The sequence below is a fragment of the Nuphar pumila genome, chromosome 5, assembly GCF_984573655.1.
Source record: "Nuphar pumila chromosome 5, dmNupPumi1.hap1.1, whole genome shotgun sequence".
Taxonomy (NCBI): domain Eukaryota; kingdom Viridiplantae; phylum Streptophyta; class Magnoliopsida; order Nymphaeales; family Nymphaeaceae; genus Nuphar; species Nuphar pumila.
The window spans coordinates 137,455,965-137,480,084 of NC_143253.1; the positions used below are offsets into that span (position 1 = coordinate 137,455,965).

Consider the following 24,120-nt stretch of genomic DNA (forward strand, 5'->3'; position numbering starts at 1 on the left):
AAATAAAAATAAAAATTAAAAGCTCAGTCCTAGCCCAGCCCTGATTCCCGGGTTGGATCCAGCATCTGGCGAGGGCGGGCACCCGCTCATGCTGGATCCGACCCGTTTAACTTATTACCCCAAAGCCCCTCTTCTTCTTGATTTTGAGTGACCTAGCCCTTTCCCTCGTCTTCCCCAAATCCCCCAACTCTCGACGACCGATCCAACGTCACCCAACTTGTTCTCTGACGCCGGCCGCCCACGTTTCTCCTCTAAGACTCCGGCACTGCTCCCGTGCTTCTGAGTGAGCGAGATGACGAGACACCGACCGAGCGTGACGATGAGACACCGAACTTTTGGGTAATTTGACTAATTAAATATGTGCTAGTTTAATTTAATCAAATTATAGGTGGATTAGAGTGGATTTAATCAAATCAACTCCAAAGTAGGGTTGATCCTGACCTTTGCATTTATTTTTTATTAAATTTTATTTAAAATAAAAAAACAATTTACCCATTTTAGAGATAAATCCTATTTTTTGTTCCTGAATGAGCTCCTATGCATATATTTCTATGTATATATGTATATATTATATACATATATGCAGATGTCTCTCAGTCTTTTATCTTATGTTAATGTTAATTGTTTGACTCACAAATTAAATTAAAGTGAAAGATGAATGTTGATTGTTGATGGTAATTTATGTTTTTTTGTGCAATAATTATACTTTATCTACTCATTTTAGTTGAAACAAAGCTAAGAGAAGGTTGTGAATCAATGACTTCTGAATTTTAGAATAAGTCCTGATTTCTGAATCATAGAATCAATTATCTACTTTATCTACTCAAATTATATAGAATTATAGAAAAGTCCTGACTTCTAACTTGTGTTTTAATGTTCTGATATCCAAGATATATTTTACTGAAAGCAGAGTTACAACATTATCAGATTGATGTGGTTTTTTATCCTCGATTTCAAGTAACTACTCTACTTGATTTGTATCAAAAGTTGGTTGCAAGTGGAAGGTCAGAAAGTTATGTCATGCTAACTAGATTATTTCATCTTGTATTGACATTACCAGTTTCTACAACCACTACATAACAAGCATTTTCAGTGATGAAGCATGTGAAGACAAAATTTCATAACAAAATGAACGACGATTTTCTTGCTGACTGTATGACATTATACATCGAACGAGAATATACTATAACTTTAGTTATAGATTCTCTTATAGATGAATTTTATGTTGCGGGTAACCATCGGAATCCATTTTAGTTGGTACTTTTGTATTTTGATTTATTTTGTCATAAATAAAATTTTTGCATTGTTATGAACTTCAAATTATCGCACCATTGTTATATATTGCCATTAGATAATGTTTAAGAACTTTCCGTTGAGGTTGAGAAAGACTGCAACAGATAGTTTGATTTGTCCATATGAAATAGATTTCTATTAATAAGTATAGCCATTTTTTATTTTATCTCAAAAAAAAATTTGGGGGGCGCTGCCCCCGAACCCCCAACTATCACACCAATTTTTTTTTTTTTGCTACAACCCTGTTTGCCCCCTCCCCACATGAATCCTAGCTACGCCCCTGCCCTAGGCAATGTTGTCAGAATCGGTATCGGCATCCAATCGATTTTCAAAATGATTCAGTGAATCAGGTTATTCCAATTCTGAACTGAATCAGCCAATGACACGTCACACAAATATAAAAAAGGTTTTAAACCGTTTTTAAAAACTATTGAAAAATAAGCCGATTCATCTTAGTTTCATAAGGGTTTCTGGCGGATAAGATACAATTCAGCCTGACTCCCAACATTGGTCCTAGGACCCACTGAAACAGGTCCAACAGGCTTCCCAGATCCAGCCAATAGACCACGGGTTCTAGTAAGACCCAGATCTGACGTGTATACCAAGCTCCAAGCTGGCTATATCTGAGACCTTGTCAGACCCATGCATCGCAGAGGGAGATGGGAATTCACTGAATCCCTTACATCCCCACTGTTTGGGGTCCCGGATTTGGAAGATGGGAGGGGAGGTAAGAGGAATTTGGCCTCCCATCTTCCAATTTCAACTACATCCTCATAAGAATGTAGTTGACAAATCCCCTCCAATCGCTCCCAAACAGAGCCTTAGAGACAAAGGATCGGAGTTGTGTCAATATCCAGATCTGCCTATGGATCAGTCATCCAAGAGACAGTAAGGCCCAGAACTGGAGCTGGTAAGCGTACTTAAACATGCCCAGTCACCTAGGTCCACTCATTATAGCCCCCACTTAATTCACTGTGGGTGTGGGATCACGAGGAGCTCCACCTAAGAGGGAGGATAATTAAGTTTCAAACTAACACATAAGAATGAGGCCAATGTCCATTACGAGTAAAAAAAATTAAACCAGTTACACGAAGAAACTGCTGCCAATAAACCATGAAAACTGACACCGGCAGCTCTTGGGGTTACATATTGAAACCGTTCTGAACAGGGAATAAATAAAATCCCAAAGATGCATCAGTATGGAGAAAGTGATTATCTGAAGCAATGTATTAAAAGAGTTTCTAACAATTAACTTCCATGCATTACTGGAAAAAATAGATAAACTTTTTTTGTAATTGAAGCATAGAGTCCACAAGAATATACAGGTCCTAAACTACCAGACGGTTCTTCAGATGATTTAAAGCTTAAATTAAACAGGAAAGATATGCTAAAGACAAATATCATACAAATTTTTTACACAAAATCCACCATAATACGAATGTCAAAATTGATGCATGTTCAAAATAAATTTCAGTGCATCAAGGACGCTTGCAACCCAAGATCGTTCATTATGATGAGCCTTACAGCTTAAGAATAAGACCTACAGGGCAGTGGTCACTACCAAGAACCTCTGGAAGAATGTAAGAATCATGAACTTGATCGGCTATAGACTCTGATACGAGAAAATAGTCGAGTCGCCACCCTGTCACATGTAAAGCAAAGGAAACAGCTCAACAAAAAGTTACTTAAGCTCGACAGTACAGCACACTAAAAAGCATCATTAGTTCTGATCAAAGATATTAAATCGAACTTTTCTATTTTTTGGATTATCCTATTATGCTAATCTTGTGATACTAATTAAACTTGTATTTGACAGGGTTTCTAGAAAAATATGGATCAATTTCTTGGTTGTGGTGAAGGCTTGCCGATTTCCTATACTAGGACTCCTGTGCACGCATGTCCATACATATGACTATACATTTCTTCCAGGTTATGAATAACTTGTCGTTACCCAAAGCACAGGACCAAGTAACCTATAAGAAGGCTTTGCAGATGAAGTTGAACATTAATCGAGAAAATGTATAGAAGCAATTTAACACAAGCAAAAGCAAAAGATATCAGAAACGTAGTCTTTATGATCACTCCAGGACCTACTGTATTCTCACTAGTGAATAACCAACAAGAATGGAAACAAAAGTCTAGAACTTTATAACCTTTATTGGTCCGACGTCCTCCATGCTTATAACCCCAATATGTGTAGCCAACCACACCAGGGTGTTGTCGCCGGAAGGTGTCCACAAAACCTTTTGACAGAAAATTTTTCCCAAATGATTGTCTTTCTTCATCTGTAAATCCAGCGCTTCTCCGATTTCCCTATGAAAATGGGGGAAAAGAATCAAGTGACACGGTAATGCAACTGTATAAAACTAACATCAAACAAAAACCACAAGACAGCAACTTCCACAGAAACATAGGAAGACCATGAAAAAACAACCTAAAGCCTTAGGTGTATCAACTAAATAAACCAGAAAAAATCACACTTCCATGGAGTAAGTTTCTTTTCCATAAAGATGATCAGTGCAAAAGAGTTCGCATTGTTGACCGGTAGATAATTTACACAGTGGTTTCGAGTAGAAAAGACAGACCCGGAAAGGACAAAAAAAAAATAGAAGGGCACAATCTCATGCTGCCACTTGTACAAAGATATTTTGGGGTAAGAAATAGGAAGCAAATTGTCGTATTTCATACATGCAGCTAAAGCTGTAGGGACTTTTCAAAGTTTAAATGCTCAGCGTCAAATACTTTTCAAAATCAAGCGATAAAATTTGGCAAAGTTAGAATGCTGGGAAAACGAGGATATTGCAGTCGGATTCTTGAAAAAAATCAATTTGTACATCATGTTTATACCATTAATTAGATTTTAGGTTGCCCAAAAAGACAATCAAATATTAATGGCATGCCTACTTTAAGAAATAGACTTCTTAGATATAATACCAGATTTTCTTTTTACCTTTTATCTTTATGTGTAATACCACTATATAGATATGAAGTATAACTAAATAGGCATACTATACCAAATTAACAGAAAAGGGCTTAAGGCCGTGACATCCATGTCTCTTACAGTTGGGTTGAAGATGTCAATCTCTTCATGTGCACAGTTAAGATCACCAGTTAAGATGACAGGTTTTGACTTTTCCAACTCCTGCATAACAGAACACAACCAGATAGGCAATTACACCAAATTGTTTATCATAAGAACATAAACTAAGCATGACAACTGGTCAAAAAAGGTCTCAACATGACAAAGATGTACCACAAATAAAGGATCAATCTAATCTTTACATTGACTACTTATAATTAGTTTTGCAGGTAATCAACCGCACCACTCTCCACTTCCTACCCACCAACCCAGAAAAGGTAAGAATTATTCATATCTCTAAATAACTACATCTATTCCATTCATCAGTTGCATTGCAAAAAATTCTCACTGCTCTAGTGAGAAACTTGCTTCCAAAAATAGTCTCAATACAGGCACCTATTATACCAGCCAATATTTCATATAGAGGTGCCAAGATACATAGTTTGAAATCCCAGTTGAACACAATCTACATTGTTCACTATCATGGACATTCCATCTCCACACATCTATCTTATCTCCCATTTCCATAAAGCTTTTATCAAATTATTAAATGCTTTAGCACTACTTCCATCCAGAAACTTTTGTTGTAGTCATGCCAGACCCTGTATGAGGATGGCGGAAGTGGACCTATTATCATATATTTATACAATTATCATGAGTGGCAATCTTGGCAATTCAATAACTGGGAATCTCCTCTAAGGAGTGGATCACATGATGAACCTTAGGCATTTTTTCAGTTTAAGAACTGCAACTCTCTAACTTGTTTCTAATATGATGGTCAATTCGTGTGACTAAATCTCAAGATGGAGTCACATGGATGGAGAATTACATTCAAATCCTATATCCGTCAGATAAAGGACTTTTATACTTGCAAGTTTACCTATGCCTGACAAATAATATTAACCTAGTAGGCGAGTACCTCATTTTGTGAGCCAGTTCCACTCAACTTGTACCACTCATTTGAATGCCACTGCCAAAACACTAATCAGTGATTTAACAATCTCTCTCTTTCATGGTTTGCCACTGTCAATTCTTCAACATTCACAGAACGACTTCTGGCAGCTTCTTGCTTTTCACAGGCATGAATATTAAATCAAGACAATATACAAAGATGGACAATTCTTTTTCTTTTTTAAGATAGGAATGATCAATAATTCTTACGAAGATGGAATTTACTTAATAACTTCACCAACTCCTCTTGTTACTGTGACAGATGAGGAGACCTCACTCAAATATGAACCAATGCAACTTGAAGAAAATTATGCATAAATGAAACGGTGGATAACCAGATATACCTTCATATAGTTGCCAAGTGATGGATCCCATTCTTTAACCCTGTATGACTGACAACAAAAGCTCCATTAGTTTAAGAGCATAAAATACTATCAATTGCATAGAACACATAAAAGCGGAGGCAATGGAGGAACAGAAGGTATTGAGAAGCATAAGTACCAGCCTCTTTAGACCATCCCCAGAATTAGGGACATAACCAGTAATCAAATAAAATGAATCAAACTCCACAGTGATAAGCCGGCCTTCCCCATCATGGTCTGGTATTCCAAGCCCATATTTGATTGAATGTGGCTTTATCTGCAATTACACAAATAAATGATCTACAGTGCTGGCATTTAGTAAACTGATTTGTATGCCGATGCTACGGAGAGCTGGAAACTGGGTCACACATATGTCTCCTCAGAGAAATGCAGAATTAAAAATGCCGGTGGAATAAACAAAGATAATCACATGCTAAAAGCCAGAAAATTTGAAGATGGAAAAATGACAAAGAATAGTTAAAGAGAAAGTCTATAACCATCCCAAGTTTCACAATAATAACAATATTACAAGAAACATTCTGTTTAAGTTACACACTTGTGGATAGATAATTGCATTGTTTGCATTATTTTCCATAAAAGCAAACAAAATTATCCCAGGAATCTTAGGATAGGACTACCATTACTTCCTGAAGTTCATAATGAAAAAGAATCACATAAAAAATGGCAACCAATGAATTTAGACATGCTTGACCTTCAACCAAAGTTTTAACATCAAGAACTGGAGCTGGTTTCATTGGTCTCCTAGGCCTCCAATTTTCTAAGTTAACAAATTCTAACTTGCTGGTAGGGAAAATACATAGAATTTAAGATATAAACAAATATAGGTTCAGATAAGACTGTAAGTATAGAAAAAGATTGATCTAGGTACAAGCGAAGGTATCAAAATATCAAATATGGAAAGTTATATTTGCAAGAGAGTATTAAGGACAACAATGACACCATTATGCTAGCCAATATCAATGAGAAGACCAATAGTCTATGCAACTGTAAAAGCGGCTATATATGCAACCGTAAAAGCAGAAGACCTACTACCACAATAGGTTTCTAACATGCATGGCAATGTGTGATGGATTTGGATGCACTTCACTGTTCCTACCCCTTGCATCAGTCTCCATCAAATGCTTCCTAAAGAACCATCAAAGTTTAACGTACGCAATCAGGAACTTTAGAAGATGCAAAGACATGTCTAATCATATTTATTACGATTAAAATTGAAAAAAAAAATATAAATACATAAAGTGGCCTATCTGGCAGTTTTTATTCGAGCTATTCAAGTATTTTTCCCATGAAAACAAAAATATACCAGTGACAATGATACCTAGCATATAGCATTAGTAACTTCTGGATAGTTAGTACAGATGGGAGAGCACAAACACATGCATGCATGTAGAGTAGTGCTGATATTGCAAAGGTAGCTCAGATACCCGTGAAATCACTGCAGTGCCAGAATATCCAAGTTTAGAAACACTGCATGTCCAAAAGCTACTATCATAACCTTCTATCATGTACTTCATATCTTCTACATCTTTCTCCTGTTTGCCAAAAGGAAAGAACACGTGATAAATTCAAAAAGTGAAAATCAACTAGTACCAAATTGTTTAAAATCCTCTATTGCAAATAATCAATGCCTTGTAAATGAAACAAGCAGCTCATAAGTCAGCCCAGCTCATCTTGGTAACATGCTTATCCAGCCTCATAAAATAAGCTTATATTCAGCTCAATACAAGCTCATTATGTTTAACAAGGAAAGCTTGAACAAGGGCTTCTCAGCTCTGCTTTTCTCTGGTAAGATAGGCTCATGTGTGTATTTGTGTGACTGTGTGTGTGTGTGTGCATGTGTATACTCATTGTGCTTAGCAAGCTAAGGTTGAATAAGGGCTGATAAGCTCAATTTTGCTCTGCTCAGGTAGGCTTGTGTGTGTGTGTGTGTGTGTGTGTGTGTGTGTGTGTGTGTGTGTGCAAGCTATTTATCACCTAGAAATTATGTAATGAAAAGGTTGTTGCCAGGCATGACTTACATACAAGAGGTTAGGAGTTCATTTATTCACTTTATCATTCTTTGAAAAAAATATACATTCAAACAAGCTCAGTAGTTAAATTCTTCATCTTTTCCCTCTTAAAGAAAATAATATCTTTTAGGATGGGCCAGCTCAGGCTCGGCTCGAGATTGTCATGGTGCGAGCTTGGATTTGAAGCTTGAACTTTGATTGAACCAAATAGACCAAGCTTGAACAAGGAAAGCCTGACTCATTGAGCTCATCAGCAGCATTTTCACAACTGCTAACAGTACAATACCAACACATTTTCATCCTAGCAACCTAAACAGCTAAAGGAAGTGTCACGAGTTTAAGTAACCAATTATTTAGTGATGCAGTTATACCTGCAATTTAGTCTCTTGCAAGCACAAAACATCAAAATCCTCCTTCTGTGCAAGCTGAAGTGCTGAAAAGCCTTCCAGTTTCAGTAAGGATCTTAATCCATTGACATTCCATGACATCAGCTTTACAAATTCTGTATCAGCAGAAGGTGGTGGAGGTCTCATGATGCGAGGATTATATGGAACCCATCCAGGCTGTGGCTTCTTGTGGGCAAGGACTGTCCACGGCTCATTATCATTCACTGCTAAGCTGACACTCTCTACAGATGCAGCTTTTTTCTTTATAACAGTTGCTGCTGCCTTTCTTTTGGCCCCAGCCACCCTCATTCCTTGCATCATTTTTAATCAATCAACTTGAAGCATGAAGATAACATGGAGATGGAGGTAATAATCCACAACAGGTAACTACTACTAATTATAGCGCAAAGTGATTAGTTGCCATTTTGTAGGAAAAGGAAGAGGAAAGCCAAATAACAGGGAGAAGAAGAAAATCTTTAAATTATATACCAAGATTACCATTTTTTTTCGTTGATGTCTCTTGTTCAACCGAGACAACTGTAGAATCATCTTCAATAGTGGCATTCTGGAGCAATGCCCCCTTTCTGCTACGTTTCATTTTTACTGTTTCCACCTGTTCCGAAATAATGTTGCTTTCTTTTTCCTCGACTGCTATAGCCTGTTTTTCAACTTTACTCTTCCGAGTAGCAGTCTCTAAACGGGTTTCTGAGACAGAAGAGGATTTTTCATCAACTACAGGAAATTGGTCGCTGGAACTTCGCCAAGCATTGCCAGGAAAGAACCACAAAAAGCTATTGTAATCAAGATACAGCTATTAAAGAAAGAATTTGATACAATTCTCTTTCGAAGACCATATTTGGTAGACCGAGAAAGGCAGCGAGTGTTCCTACCACGGTCCCGATTCTCAGTTTCTCACCTTGGCTAGCGAGGAAAGACTTGAGGGCCAGCACGAGCTCCTGTTTACGACCTTTGGTGGACATCTCAAATTTCCTGGAATCAAAAGAGAACAAACAAACACAGAGGAGCCATGTTTCTCACTCAAAAGGATTAACCAAACACAGCAACGAAAACTATTCCCACAATCGATTTTAGTAAAGGGTCACGTTATACAAATCTCTACAGTTCAAAGCAAGCACAAAGTTTACCTCATCATCTCCCGGAGTTCCTGCACCGTTAGAGTCTCCAGGCTGTTGATTTTCTCCCTCAAACTCTGGATGGCGTTCTCCTGCATTTCCAAGAGCCATTATTAGCGAACCCATCGGTTTTTTTTTTCGAGGTGGGTTTCGCCCCCCATGATGCTAAAACGATTACTGATAAGGAATAACCTTGATGGTGCTGCTCGCTTGATCCTTGACCCCGTTCCCGGATGGTTCCCCGGCAATGGCATCCATACTACTGGTAGCAGTAGATCCTCCTTTGATCTCCTTATCGGCCGACGACCCAATCTTCGACTTTGCGTTCCTCATATTGAGGTGAGATGACGATGATGATAGCGATGCCAACCCGCTCCTAAACTTCCACGCTCCAAAATTCCTCTGAGACACTGAAAAACTAGAAGAAGATTGGTGTCATCGCAATGAAACGCAGAGAGAGAGAGAGAGAGAGTAGCTCCGAATCTGATGGAAAGAAACGCACTGCAATCGCATCGCGCTCAACAAGACGCAGGCACAAATGTTTCTCACTCGGAGACGACGCCTGATATGCACATTCTGATGCATTCCATGGATTTTTGTCACAGGGACACCGCCAAAAATGACACATGACATGTCAATTTTTGTTGGTCCACCAAAAACAGTACATAAGATGACACGACACGACGGTCAGTTCGAGTATCCTTGTGAAATAGCGGGCGTGCACAGATGGAAAATGGCGGGATCGTCCACACACTGTGCAGGATCAAGGCCCTTGAAGAGGGTCAGGTTGGTTCGTTGTGAATCGGGTCGGTACAAACCCACGTCCTCATCTAGATTGGACTTTTTTTATATTTACACAGAGAAACCACCCCAGAAACAGAGACCTAGTAGCACTGGTTCTTTCTGCCGTACTTACAGTCACTGTCCTGACACGTAAAACTCTGTGGGCTTATTCTTTGCCCTCAAGGAGTTGCCATGCTTCAACTTATGGAAAGAGGTGATGCCCATGAGATTTGAACCTAAACCGCCTGCCTAGCAGCCTAAGCCTAATTGGACTTGGCTTTGGTTTTTATAACCTTTGGTTGTGCCCAACCTGAGATATCACCCAGGATCCACATTCTTAATTTATTATATTGCGGGTAAATTCTGATATTCCGGCGATCTCAAGTTGTTATGAGTTCAAATTGGATCTAGTCCAATACCAACGGTACTCCGAATGTTTGGTAGGAGGAGTTTGTGCACGTCAATCACGTCTTGGGATGTTGCAAGTTCGAAATCCACTGGTATGCATGGTGGCTGAATAACTGCCTGGCACCTGTCTGGTTTGGCTAAATGCTATTTGTAAAAAGAAGGTGGGCCTAATTCCCCCAACTCTGTTATGAAAAAAAAAGAAAGAGGATATAGTCCGATGATTGATGAGTTTTTTGTGAGAAAAAAAAAAGATTCGTGTATTTCTGGTCGAAGATTCATGAGTCAGAGGTTGCATTTGAATCTTAAGTGAAGGATCCGAGATCCCATGTTTTGCAAAGAACATAAATTTAGTTCGAGTCTCATACCAGGTTCAATACATTATACGCATTCAAATGCACTCTAAGTTTGGAAACTTGGGTTACAAGAGAAACAAGGCGAGCCACTCATGGCTTAGCTCATGCTCATAGAATAAGCTCAGCTAAATGAACCATGATCTCTTTTAAAGTTTATCCGACCCGAGCACAAACACTGGGTGATCGGCTTGGATTATCTTGTATTGGCTTTTAAAAACTTAATATGTACATCTATATGATATTACAATATTATATCACAATTTAACAGTGTAGCATAGTTAGTTGAGCTTTTTGGCTTATTTATTTATGTTTAAATGAAATTTTAAAGCAATAAGAAGTCAAGGACTCATTGCACTAAAACTAGATGACATAAAAACGAATTTTCTGATATATATATATATATATATATCGAATCATCCAATGCTGGTTTTTTATTAAATAAACAATAATAAACATATCTACAGGTTTGAATTAATTAGCAAAACCCTGGAAGTATGCTTTTTTGAAATGTCCAGATTGTCAAGGATAAAAACTGTTTAGGAGGCTCCCTGGACTCTTAATGGACCCTGTTAAGAGCTTTTATCAAAACAACCATGATTTTATGTTTGATCTCCATTTGTCTAGTAAATATATGAGCTCGTGCCACTCAGGTAGTTCATATGACTGCACGGTTCAATGTGCACCCTTAGTTGGACCTGGACCCTAAACCCTCAAGCTTGGATCCACTTTAGGGCCCAAATCTGACGAGCATAGAGCTCTTGCATCCCCATCACTGTTTCACCCCAGAACCATAGGTATCCAAACTGGCTTAGATCAGGGCGCTGCCAAGGACTGATAGGGTAGAGACATCGAGGCTGCATGCTGGCATGCATAATTTTTAAGTCTAGATCCAATTGGCCATAAACCAAAACAAAACATATTATACTGACATGTTCCCATACAAAAAATCACGTAAGCTGTAGAGGCCTTGGCTCACACTCGATTGGATCTGAAACACCTAAATCAAACAGTTCCATCAAGGACTTGGATCCAGCCATCGTCTCTCTCTCTCTTAATTTTCTGGCCAAGCCAAGCTAAGTGCCAGAAAACTGTGGGGATTCATCCACATGTAATCTTGAGGCTCATGGCTATCAGTCGTTTTCCATACTCCCAATTGCAATAGGATCACATCATAACTTGCAACATCACGTGAGTCTCTATGTAGTGAAGCTACCAATCAGCAATTTAAATAAGACAAAAATAACATAAAGCCACGGCTAAGCGAATTGAACAAGTAAACAAAAAGCCTCAGATTCATTTTGATCGGTTATTTGGAGCAAACGTGTGAGTAGATAAAAGTAACAATGCCCATAGAAATCCTATTAAAATTGAGTTCAACATTGATACCATCTAGGTACCGTACTCTCTGGTCTAAATGCTTGGATTGCATGTTTTGTAATGTCATCGCTAGTCTTTTTATTTTTAATGAAAAACGTGCATCACTTTAAAGGGTATGTCCGGTTTGCTGGGCCTCGTGTGGTCATAATGGATAAAAATCACAAGAAGCCCTTTGTCATTCTGATTTTCACATGAATAAGAAAATGGCTCTCATTTGCAAAGGCAAATGAGAGTTTCACACCGCTTAATACGTTGTGTTCGCTCATTCGCAAGAGATTCCAAATCTCCTGAGAAGTTTTTATTGTAGACAAGTTTCTAAGGGTGTGTTTGGATTCGTGTGAATACTCTTGAATGAGAATTCACAATTCCTAATTTCCTTCTGTCTCACGTTTGGATTTGATTTAGGTTTTGAGAAAACAAATTCTCAATCATCTAAATTCCTTGTTTAGAGTTCCCACCTAAAGAGGTGGGTACTCTAGTTCTCAATACTTTCAGGCTCTGCAGTGTTGGAGGGATTTGCAAGGCTGGATTTCAACATAAATGGATTTTAAAGGAGTGGATTTTCTCTATTGTTTGGAAGCATAAGTAATATTTTAAAGGATTCCGACTTTCAACTACTCATGATTCCTCACCATGTTTGGTTGTAGGTGAGTGTAATGCCCTTAGATTTTTAACCACTTGTAAAACACATAAAATTTAACACTTTTTTTATTGAATAATCATATGCAAAAACATTTTTCTTTTGGTTCAAAACCTTAGGCGGGTTACATTTCACACAAAAATAATTATACTGAATTTAAATGCAGATAACATGACTCATTTAAAATACTTTAATTTCAAAAGAACAAATTATTACAAAACCATTGCAATAGTAACATGTGTCTGAATTTAGTATCCGAAAAAGAAAAATGATTAGCCCATCGATGTCATCGCACCATCCCACATCTATAGTTAAACCTGTAATATTATATATGCACATAAAATGGGTCAGACTCTTGAAAGCCTAGTAAGTTTATGCCAGAACATATGGTGAGTATACAAAGTTAATATAGGTAGTACATTAATGATAACATAATCCATTTAATTAGATATTCATGATATATATTCATCATAGTACACAAACATGATGCATGTCAATTAGAAAAACACAATGCATTTATTAGCAACATGACTAAGTAGGTCTAATAAGTCAACATGTTCATTTGTAAGCGTGATGTATCATTCACCTAATAAGTCAACACATTCGTTTGTAGGCGTGATATGTCATTCACCCAATATATCAACATATTCATTTTAATCATACTGTGATATATATTCGATCCAAGTTCATCATATAATTATGCTACAATATTTAGAATAAAGTCAAATCCATAGATTCACAACTAACTATACTAATCAGCTCATTCGATCATCATAATCTATTGCAATCAATATATTTAACTTGTTTACACTCATCGAGATTTATCGCATATTGAAACAAGTTCTCTGACAGATTACCTGGTCTTGAAAATGTACATCCTTACAGGCTCGTCCTTGTCGGGCTACCTAGTATTGGGCCAGTACACCCTCACAGAATCGTCCTAGCTAGGCTACTGGTATTTGATATGTACACCCTCACAGGCTCGTCTCTGCTAGACTACTGGTATTGGACATGCATATCCTCACAAGCTCATCCTGGCTAGACTATCCAGTCTTGGATATGTAAAACCTCACAAGAATATCCTCTTGAAAACAATTCTTCAACGAGTTGTTTTATCAAGTGGATTTTATTACCATATATGTATAAACACAATTGACTACTCACAAGGTCGATGGCCACCAATTTGCGCACAAGCATGTATACATTCAATATGCATCACATTATATATCACATCATATGACATTTCAAGTCATATCATCATGCATTTAGCATATCCAGCAGGATTCCATGAACCTTAGCTTAATCTTAAGCTTGAGCATTTATTGCATACATTTATAGCTTCACATCATGTGACATTTTAATCATAAAGAAACATTTCATCATATGCATTAATAGCATAACATAGTCACTTACATATCAGCCACTTACACATCATATTTCATCATGCGTTCATTAATTAAATCTTGAAGCATTTAATCTTTCAATATGCATAATTCAAACATGAAGCATAAGTATAATTATCACATGCGTACGTGTAATCTCGCATATGTACGTAAATTCAAGCATATGTATTTGATAATATGAAACAGTTAAACCTCAAGCTTATGTATTTTCTACACAATTCAGGTTATGCATATATAGTTCAAATCATACATCTATATTTTTCAAAGTACGAACAATATCATGCATGCAATATAGATATTCAACTTCAAATAGAAAACACAGTTTCAACATATATATATATATATATATTATTTATTTATATATATATATATATATATATATATATATATATATATTATTTATTTATTTATTTATTTATAATGCAAATTAATGAGCAATCAATGTAAATACCAACACCAATATTCAAGCATTAGAATCGAACAAACACCAAACCAAGTGTAGTTTTACTACCTCAAAATCCATGCAGTTTTATAAGGAGCGCAAAATCTCAAAAATAACAAACTTTTTCAATAGTGAGCTCTCACACTTAAGAACTAGCTCAATTTTATGGATTTAGAGAGAGCCTAATTAGAGGTCACTCCCAAAATCGTGAAAAGAATTAGCTCTTTTACTCTAAAAACAATGGCACCAAAGAGGGATGGGAGGGAAAGAGTGGGAGAGAGTTAACAAAAGGGGTATTTATAGAGGAAAATACATAATGGTGAGTGCAAGTTTGATGCGAGATGAGTGATGTGAAAGGGAGGTAGGTGAAAATTTTAAGAGATTGTTTGGTAAGATATTGTGATGGTGTTTGGTAAGGGATTTAAGGGATTAAAAATAAGGGATGAAATGGGTGAGAGGATGTGATGGTTTTGAGTTTTGGGTTCTTGAATCTAAATCCAAATCAGTTACTTATTTTATTCTCTAGATCTAAATAGAGATCCAAACACAATTTAGTTTTAATTTGGATTAGATCTGTCAAGTGGATCCAATCAAATGCATTGATCCATTCGGATCTCCTAGATCCAAATACATCGGGTTAAAAAAAACATTTTAGGTGGGTGTACTCGTGTGGATCCATTAAGATCCAAACCCAAATCACTTTTGGATCTATTGGATTCGATGTGTTCCAATTAGATATTTTGAATTCAGAATTTTGTAGGTGGGTTTTGATCAGATCTTTACTAAGATCCAAACCCGAATACCTCTTTTAATCTTGTAAATCCAAATCGATACTTGGATAATTTAGATTTACTCTCTTAAGTCTTTAAACAAATTATTTAATTTATTAATTAAATATAATCGATGAATAATAGCTAATTAATTATCCCAAAAATGGTAAGTTAAATTGAATGCCAGAATAATTTCTTTTTTAATTACTTTAAAATTCAAAAAATTTGGTAGGTATTACAGTGAGTGTAGTTGTAAGTAAAGGTGGGCAATAAGTCGGGCAGCTCGACCCAGTCTGTCATGGACCTATAAATTAGGTTCAAGTTTGACCCAAACCGAGCTTAAATGGAGTTGGTATATATATATATATATATAACATGTATTACATATAATATATGTATATACATATATAATATAATAAGCAGCTTGACCAGATTAGGCCCATGGGCATAATAGACGGGTTGTGGGCCAAGGTTTTCTCAATAGGTCAGCCTGAACCAGGCTGTTGGCTCAACCCATCAATTTATGGGTTGGGCTTTGATCGGGCCAAGTTGGGTCAATGAGCTAGGATTTGACCGAGCTGGTTGGGTCAACAGTCTGATCCATTAGCGGGCTGAGTCAGCCTGTTGTCCACTCCTAGTTGTTAGCCTCTTAATTGTATCATTATTGCAATTAATAATGAGATAAAATAAGTGAATATAGGATTTATTGAGGTAAATGAGGTAAAAAATTTGAAACATCAAAAATTTACGAACCCACTCGATCCTTGTAATTCAAGGAGTTGTAAATACCTCTCCACTTTATTGGAAGAGTTGAAATTTGAAATTTTTGGTATTTGGAGTTGGCTTACTCCCAACCAACATTTACGCTTCCCTCTACTTCTCTCTATCAAACACATTCCAAATCCGTTTAAACCCTATCATGTCATGTAATCGTCTCTGACATCCTCCCAACTCCTTTGATACCCTTCTCTTTGTAAAACCTATAAATTTTGAAAATTATAAATAAATAAAGTAAACATCTTTATTATCTTGTTAGAAATGTGTTTTTAACTTTTAACTTTTATTTATTGATATATTATATGTTTATTTACTCATTTATGGCCAATAAAGGTATAATTGGTAGTTTTAAAATTATTTCAGACAATTAACTATTAAAATTATTTAATTTATACTTAGAAATATATATTTAAGTGTGTCTATGACTTATCAATGTGTTTTCACAATGCTTGAGATTAACAAGATGTATTTAAGTAGCTTGCAAATGGATTTTTATCAAAAAGGATATTTTGGTCAAAACAATTTAAGTAGATATTTTATTTCAAAATAATAATTTAATCAAGGACTTTATAAAACAATAATTATGAGAGTTAGAATAATTTGTTTTATTTTATCAAGTTTAGAATTTTATTTAGTAAAAGAAAATGGATTTTTAATATGGACCCGTAGTCCATATGGGTTTGGACCCAATGAGTCGACTCAAATTAGAATTTTTAAAGATTTGTAAATTAAAGAGAGATATATGTGATTGTATTTTTGAAATTTTAAAGGTATATATATGAAATAAAATGGCTATTATTGTGGGTTTTGAGTTTTAGTCTCTATAGAACCTAATTTAGGGTTTGGGATTGAACCAGACCCAAATTGGATCCGGTTTGGGAGGGTGCATAAGAGGCTTAATGAGAGGTTGGATGGTGCCCACCAATGCACTCGACCCCTCTTTTCTTCCTTCCTTTTTTCAATCCTCAAAGTCGATATCCCACTCTCTTTTTTCTTCTTGGGTCTTTTAGAGAACCCTTTTCATCTCTCTTCACCCTAGCCATCTTCTTGCCTTGGGATTCATGCCATTAAGGGATTTCAAGTGGTCGACCCCCTTCTTTCTCATTGTATATTGGGTTTTTCTTGAGAACAATATCACATTGGGATTCATGCCCCAATCTTGTGGATGTGGGTGTTCAACAACACCATCTACTTATTTTTGTAGTTCTTCTCTTCTTAATCGATTTTTCTAAAGAAATCAATTTCTTCTTGGAAACCATGTGCATTGGGAACTATGCAGCAACAAAGATTGTTCTCAAAGAGCATGCAGACTAGTGGAGGAGGCCCAGCTTGTGGGGAGCATTAGCCGACCAGCCCTCTTTATCAATTTTGGGAAAAACACCTACCCAATTTTCCCTATTCTTTGCCAATTTGGTGAAGGACAATTTTGGCATCTCCATCGAAGTGTGTGCATACTTGCACCTTTGTCAGCATTCAGTCACTCTAGTTCATGTTGTGTTTCCTTGTTTAGTTTTTTTGCACATGCAAACCAAGTGTTCGGTAAATTGCCAAATAGGCAATTTGTTGCGGAGTTTGCGAAATCTCTTAAATTTTTGGGTTTCATCACTTATTTTTACCAGATCTATGAGGGTAGGATCCCTTAACTAAACTTTTAGAATGCTCATTTAAGTTATTTTATTGCAATCTAATGTGTTTTAGTGTTAATATAGTTGATGTGTGTAGCATAGTATCATGTTAGCAAATTACGTTTTTGATATGCCTAATTTGATGATCTTGTTGGTGTAATGACTATGTGATTATAGTTGTTTAATTAGTATAATTTAGTTGGTTTAACATATTATAAATTCTGAAAAAAATCAATTTATGCCTTGAGAATTATGTTATACATTAAGTGTTCGGTAAAATGCCTAAGCAATAGAAAATTTTAAATTTAGATGCAGTTTTAAATGGAATTCAAAATCAGTTTTTAAATGTTGATCATGTATATTTAAAACTCAGTTTTGAAGTGGTTTTGTACACATTAGAGTTATGATTATGTTTATATATAAAATGCGTCATAAAAATGCATGAAAGCAGACGAGAATGTGCATAGTTAACTATGTTAACACACATCCTAAATTCAACTTTGTGCAAGTGCTCATGCATTGTTTATGTTCACAATTGAGTGTGCATAGATGCATATGTTAATTCAGTTTAGACATGTATTAAATGCTTAAATTTTTGTACCATGCAAATGTATGAATTATTATGCAGGTACTGTAATTAATACGATACTTAATGCTAAGTATTGCAAGTGACAAAAAGCCAAACCGCATTCAAAAGAATGGTAATGCTAGTATCGCAAGCGGTTAAAAGTCAAATGCTTTCAAAAGAATGTGAATGTGAGAAAAATTGGGTAAAATACCCGTGGTAAGTAATATTGATGCAAAGCATCGTGCAAATTATTGAAATGTAGTTCAGAGATCATGCAAAGCATGATTTGAATGTATGATAATAGAAATATTTTTTTGTTGTGGTTTAGAAGATCATGCTTGACATGATTTTAGATGGTGACATATGGAGTATTTTTATAGGTACATGTTTGCACATGCATAATTGAAATGAATGTTGCATAAATGATGTGAATGCATTGAAGAATTGAATGTTTGTGCAAATATTTGTATATAAATTATACTATGTATACAATAAATGTATCATGCATATGAATGAGAAATGAATGGATCATGAGTGTTGGCATGAATAAATTATGACATATATCATGCATTGAAGCATAGTTGAATGTGTCATGTATCTTGCATGGGAGCATGAATTGAATATGACATGTATCATGCATAAAAGCATGATATGGACAAATTATGCATAAAAGTATGTTTGAATGAATCATGCATCAGGGCATGAGAGAGTTATCCTGTGAGAAAATGGCACTGAAATGTGACATATGACTTTAATAAAAGATAACTTTGAGACCATGGGTCCAAATGAGGCACCGGTGAAACTGGACTCTCAGATATGGCTGGGTTCATTTCGATCTCATGTCTTCTTTGGAGAAGAAAAGATGATACAAATCTCATGGGGCATTATGATGTTGAAGGATTGTGTGTGCCTCATTCTTGCCCCACGAAGGTTATGGGGACATACTTATCCGAGGATTCACAAGGTAGGGCAAAAAACTCTGCAGAATAAAAGAAAATGTTCCCATTATTTTTAGCTCAGGTAGCATACACGGGTATAGGCCGCTACAAAAACTTTGTGTCCATCTCTCAATCATTGCATTATAGAATTAATCACCTAGGATAGACCCATTTAAGTCAAAGGAGAGAAAAATAAAATATATAGTATAATAAATACTTCTATGGTTGTTTTTGAGCGGCTATACTCTCTATTGTATCATATGAGTTTAAAATAATCAAGAGAAATAATGCATTAGATTCGTTATCATGTGCATAAACATATAGATGTAGACATATAAAATTTTTAATGTTTACATATGTCATTGCATACAAGCATACATGTGAATGAAAAAGACATGTATAGGATCATGTAATTTACGTTCCGGAATTGATAGAAATGCATGTGAAGTGTATGTGTGTGTGAGACACACGAGAGAGGTTGAGAGAAATGACCTATTACCATTTAATAAAAATGCAAAAGTGCATAAGTGGTCATAAAATTTGTTCTATTACCTACAAAATATAATAATGTATAACATAGTCATGAGATGGATGTATTTATGTTTTTTCTGAGAAAATGAATAAGAATGGTTTAGTTGCCATAGACTTGTATTTCTTATTTACTTGACAAGCATGTGTATATCAAGTATACATGAATGGTTGAATGAGACTTTGACATATTTGTCATATGTAATTTTATAAATGCATATGTTATGTTTGTGAGAGACTCTTATATTCTGACTTGTTTGAAAAGCATGTGTGTATTTCTCGTTTGACATGGTTAATGGGATTTGACCTATTTATTTTACATAATTATATGTGAATTGTTTAATTGTTATTCATTTGTGTGAATGAATGAATGCTATGGATGTGATTGAATGAATGAATGCAATGTGAATAAATGTTATGATGTCTATACCCTTTACCCTCATTTTATAAATGATGAGAATCACAATATGGTTATACCATTACAAACTTACTTTGTATTCTTTAAGTTTGATTTTGAGTTTCTTACAGGCACATTGTTAATACCCTACAATATTATAGATATCATCCTGAAATATTAAAGTGAATGATGGGTTGTTATGCATTTGAAGGAGACACGTTTACCTATTACGATCCCTGGGAGATCCAGACTTTTGATCTTTTACAGATTTGTAAACACTAAATTTTATTGTTCTATATCATTACTCATTTAAATACTTGTAAATATTTTGGAATGATATAAACTTGTGGATGTTGTTCTTTCCTATATGCAAAAAATAAAACGTGATTGCAAAATCTCAACTTTAACTCCTCAAATGTCTTAAACCTTAAATAAATTGCGTCTTTTGTATTTTATTATATGAATTTTTTTAGAGTAATAAACTCAATCAGGTTGTGTCTACGGATGGTTGTGTATTGTATCTGATACTGGAAAACTAATATGTGTTTGCGCTTAGGCGGGTCGTCCAGTATTTAGAACGGTTGGAATGTGACCCTAAATAAACTCGTTGACACGTTACTTTGTGGAGTCATATAAAACTTTATAAGAAATAAAAAAAATTAAATTTTCTTAAAATTTTGGGTTTTGGAAAAAGTTTTAAAATGTTGGATTTTTTAAGGCGTTATACTCCCAAACAAAGCCTCATGACATCGAGAGTTTTCCTTCCAACGCTCGATAGTCTTCTCTCTCTTGCATTGCCTTTCTCTCCCTCCTTCGCCTCCTCCTCCCCTTCATCATCATCTTCCTCTTTAACCCTCTTCAGCCTCTTATTCTCTCTCCATCCCTCTTCCACATCTTCCTCCTCCTCCTCTCTACTCTTCTCTTTATCCTTCTTTTGCATCTTACTCCTCTTCTTCTTCTCTCCTCGTCCCTTTTCTGCATATTCCTCCTCCTTTGTTGTCGCCTTCTCTTCCTCACAGTTAAATCATATCTAGCTGCATATAATGCATATTCATTTTTTCTGATGGTGGATAATGTCTCACACGTCACTCTATTGACTCTTATATCTGTCTATCCACCAAAAGTGATTTGTCAAGCAGAGCGACCTAAGATGAAGAGATAGAGAACATAACACAAGAATGTTGTGCTATATAAGTGTACTGCAAGTGATGAGGTTAGCCACAATAAGCGAAAGCACGAATAACAATATGCTAGAGTATGTTGCAAAATATAGGATTTGTTAAGAGTAGTTTAATAATGAATAAGCATGTTTATTTTTTAAAATGAATGCAATATATGAGTAAGTTTATTTTTTTGAATGAATGCAATGTATGAGAAGGCTCATTCCCTTGAATGAATGAGAAAAATTAGTTTTGAATGAATAAAATGAATGCAATGTATGAGCATGTTCATTTTTTTTAATAAATGCAATGTATGAGCAAGTTCATTTTTTTTAATGAATGCAATGTATGAGCAAGTTCATTTTTTTAATGAATGGAATGAATGCAATGTATGAGCATATTCATTTTTTTGAATGAATAGAATGAATGAGCAAATTCAGTTTTGAATAAATGGAATGAATACAATATATGAGTCAATTCATTTTTTTTTAATGAATGCAATGTATGGTCAGATCAAGTTTTGAATTAATGAAATGAATGCAATGAGCATGTTCATTTTTTTAATGAATAAAATAAATACAATATAAATATAAATTTGTATGAATTATTGAACTTTAAAGATGTTCCTTAAATAGTTAAACTGTAAACTTGCGATGATGAAAAAGTTTGCATAAAATATAGGTAAATAATGACCAATATTTATGATGATAAGAAAGTCTATGAGGTATATGCGAACTTAGTTCAGTATGTGCATAAAATATATGCGAACTTCATCCACTATTTGTGATATTACATGGTTCAGTTTAACTTCGCATATATTTTCACATAATTCGCATATATAGGACGAAGTTTGCACACATATATCTGTGAATTTTTTGTAATTGAAACATGTCAACACTTCACAACTAATGCATAGGAGATTCATAAATTTATTGAAGACTTAAATGTGAACATCTATATATTTTTGCAAACCAACATTAATTATGATGTTTCAATTTTTATGACGATACTTCGATAGTAAAAAAGTGATGGTTCTCATTTTAGGTTTTGTATTTTAGGTTTTGTTTTCGCTTTTAAAAAAATGACAGTGGAGAAGATTTTGGAACAACAAGAAGCGGATGTCATGGTTGAGGTGGACAAGATTTTGGAGAACATAGTTCTCTTTTTGGCTTATAAATGTCAGTCAGGTTATTGTTTTTTTTCGTAGACCCTCTTTTCTCTCAAGTAAATGATTGAGGCAAAATTTTCACCTCTGCAATCTGACCCAAAGGACATATAATTGTTCCTCCAATGGCTTATTTTCAATTAGACATAGCTCCATATCAAAAGTTTGATCTTTGGCTTCTTAATGTCAGTCAAACCTTCGATGTTGAGCTATTCATGGTTAAAAATGAGCCCTTACAGAGGAGGAAATTTCACTTCAATCATTTTCTCAAGCGAAGAGAGGGTCAATGGACAAAATTAGTAATCCAACTGACATTAAGAAGCCACAGAACGAAACCCCAATATTGAGTCTTTCCCTATTTCATCAATAATGACCATGTGCGGCGTAGTCTAGCGAACCCTCTAATGTTGAGTTATGTTCTATGAATGTTTGTAACATTTTTATTTTTGAATAAACAAAATGAATATATATATATATATGTTCATTTTTTAATGACTAGAATGAATATATATCAATAAGTTTATTTTTTGATGAATTGAATAAATATAATGAATATATGTATGACCTCGCTTAGTTTGAATGAAGTTGTATTGCACCCTCTGACTAAAAGGTAGATCCGTATGATTTTTTTTTTTGAACCTCACGAAGTCTGCATAAAATATAGGTTAAAATTTATCAATATTTATGACAATGAGGAAGTCCACATAAAATATGTGTGGATGATTAAGTCTGCATAAAATATATATGAAGATGACCAATATTTTATATACTTCCTCATCCTCGCAAATATTAGTTATTTTTTGCCTATATTTTATGTAGACTTCATGAAGTCTTCCTGATAAAATATATGCAGATTTTCTCATCCTTGCATAAAATATATGTAGACTTCATTCCATTCTTTTTCATTTTTATAAAATATAGGCGCTCATACATTGCATTTATTTCATTCTTTCACAAAATTAAGTCATTCATTCATTGTATTTATTCTATTCTTTTACAAAATGAAGTTTTTCATACATTGCAATCATTTCATTATTTTGCAAAATAAAGTTGCTCATACATTGCATTCATTTCATTCTTTCACAAAATAAAGATGTTCATACATTTCATTAATATCATTCTTTCACAAAATAAAGTCACTCATACATTACTTTTATATCATTCTTTCATAAGAATATAGTTTCTCACTGCCTCTTTGATGGAGAGAAAGCAGTTAATGTATAGAGGTACCTCCATCTCTTTGGCCTCAAGAATGTTGCATATCACCTCTTTCTATCTCAGTCATACCATGTGATCAGATGTTAACTGTGAGATACGTCAACTCTGTATTGATAGGAAAAAAGTATAATATATCATTGATTTTATACCATCATCGTCCATATTCTTTATGTTGAGAATGGATTGCAAATTTTATTTCTTATGTCACCTATACCATAAGGTACCCTTACTAAAAAAAACTCATCGTCGATGTCTTTTTTCGATGAAGTGTTGTCGATCTTTTCACTGTTGATGCTTGGCCCTAGGAAAATGGTCATAAGTTCCCACTTGTTTG

General features: G+C 35.1%; 1 protein-coding gene across 2 annotated transcripts; it reads right to left on the reverse strand.

The window, feature by feature from the left end:
• Positions 1 to 2,570: 2,570 nt before the first annotated feature.
• Positions 2,571 to 9,774, reverse strand: ARP (apurinic endonuclease-redox protein). Of its 2 annotated transcripts, none has more exons than XM_090007881.1 (12): positions 9,737 to 9,774; positions 9,427 to 9,644; positions 9,247 to 9,326; positions 9,018 to 9,091; positions 8,600 to 8,806; positions 8,087 to 8,412; positions 7,131 to 7,238; positions 5,825 to 5,962; positions 5,668 to 5,715; positions 4,355 to 4,435; positions 3,447 to 3,606; positions 2,571 to 2,935 (listed from the first exon to the last, which is right to left on the reverse strand). In XM_090007881.1, coding segments are annotated over exons 1-12 (1,563 nt in total). In that variant the 5' UTR covers positions 9,738 to 9,774; the 3' UTR covers positions 2,571 to 2,813. The 2 variants fall into 2 exon arrangements, with proteins under 2 accessions (XP_089864007.1, XP_089864006.1); XM_090007880.1 differs by having other exon boundaries at positions 9,427 to 9,652; positions 9,737 to 9,768.
• Between the last annotated feature and the right edge of the window lie 14,346 nt (positions 9,775 to 24,120).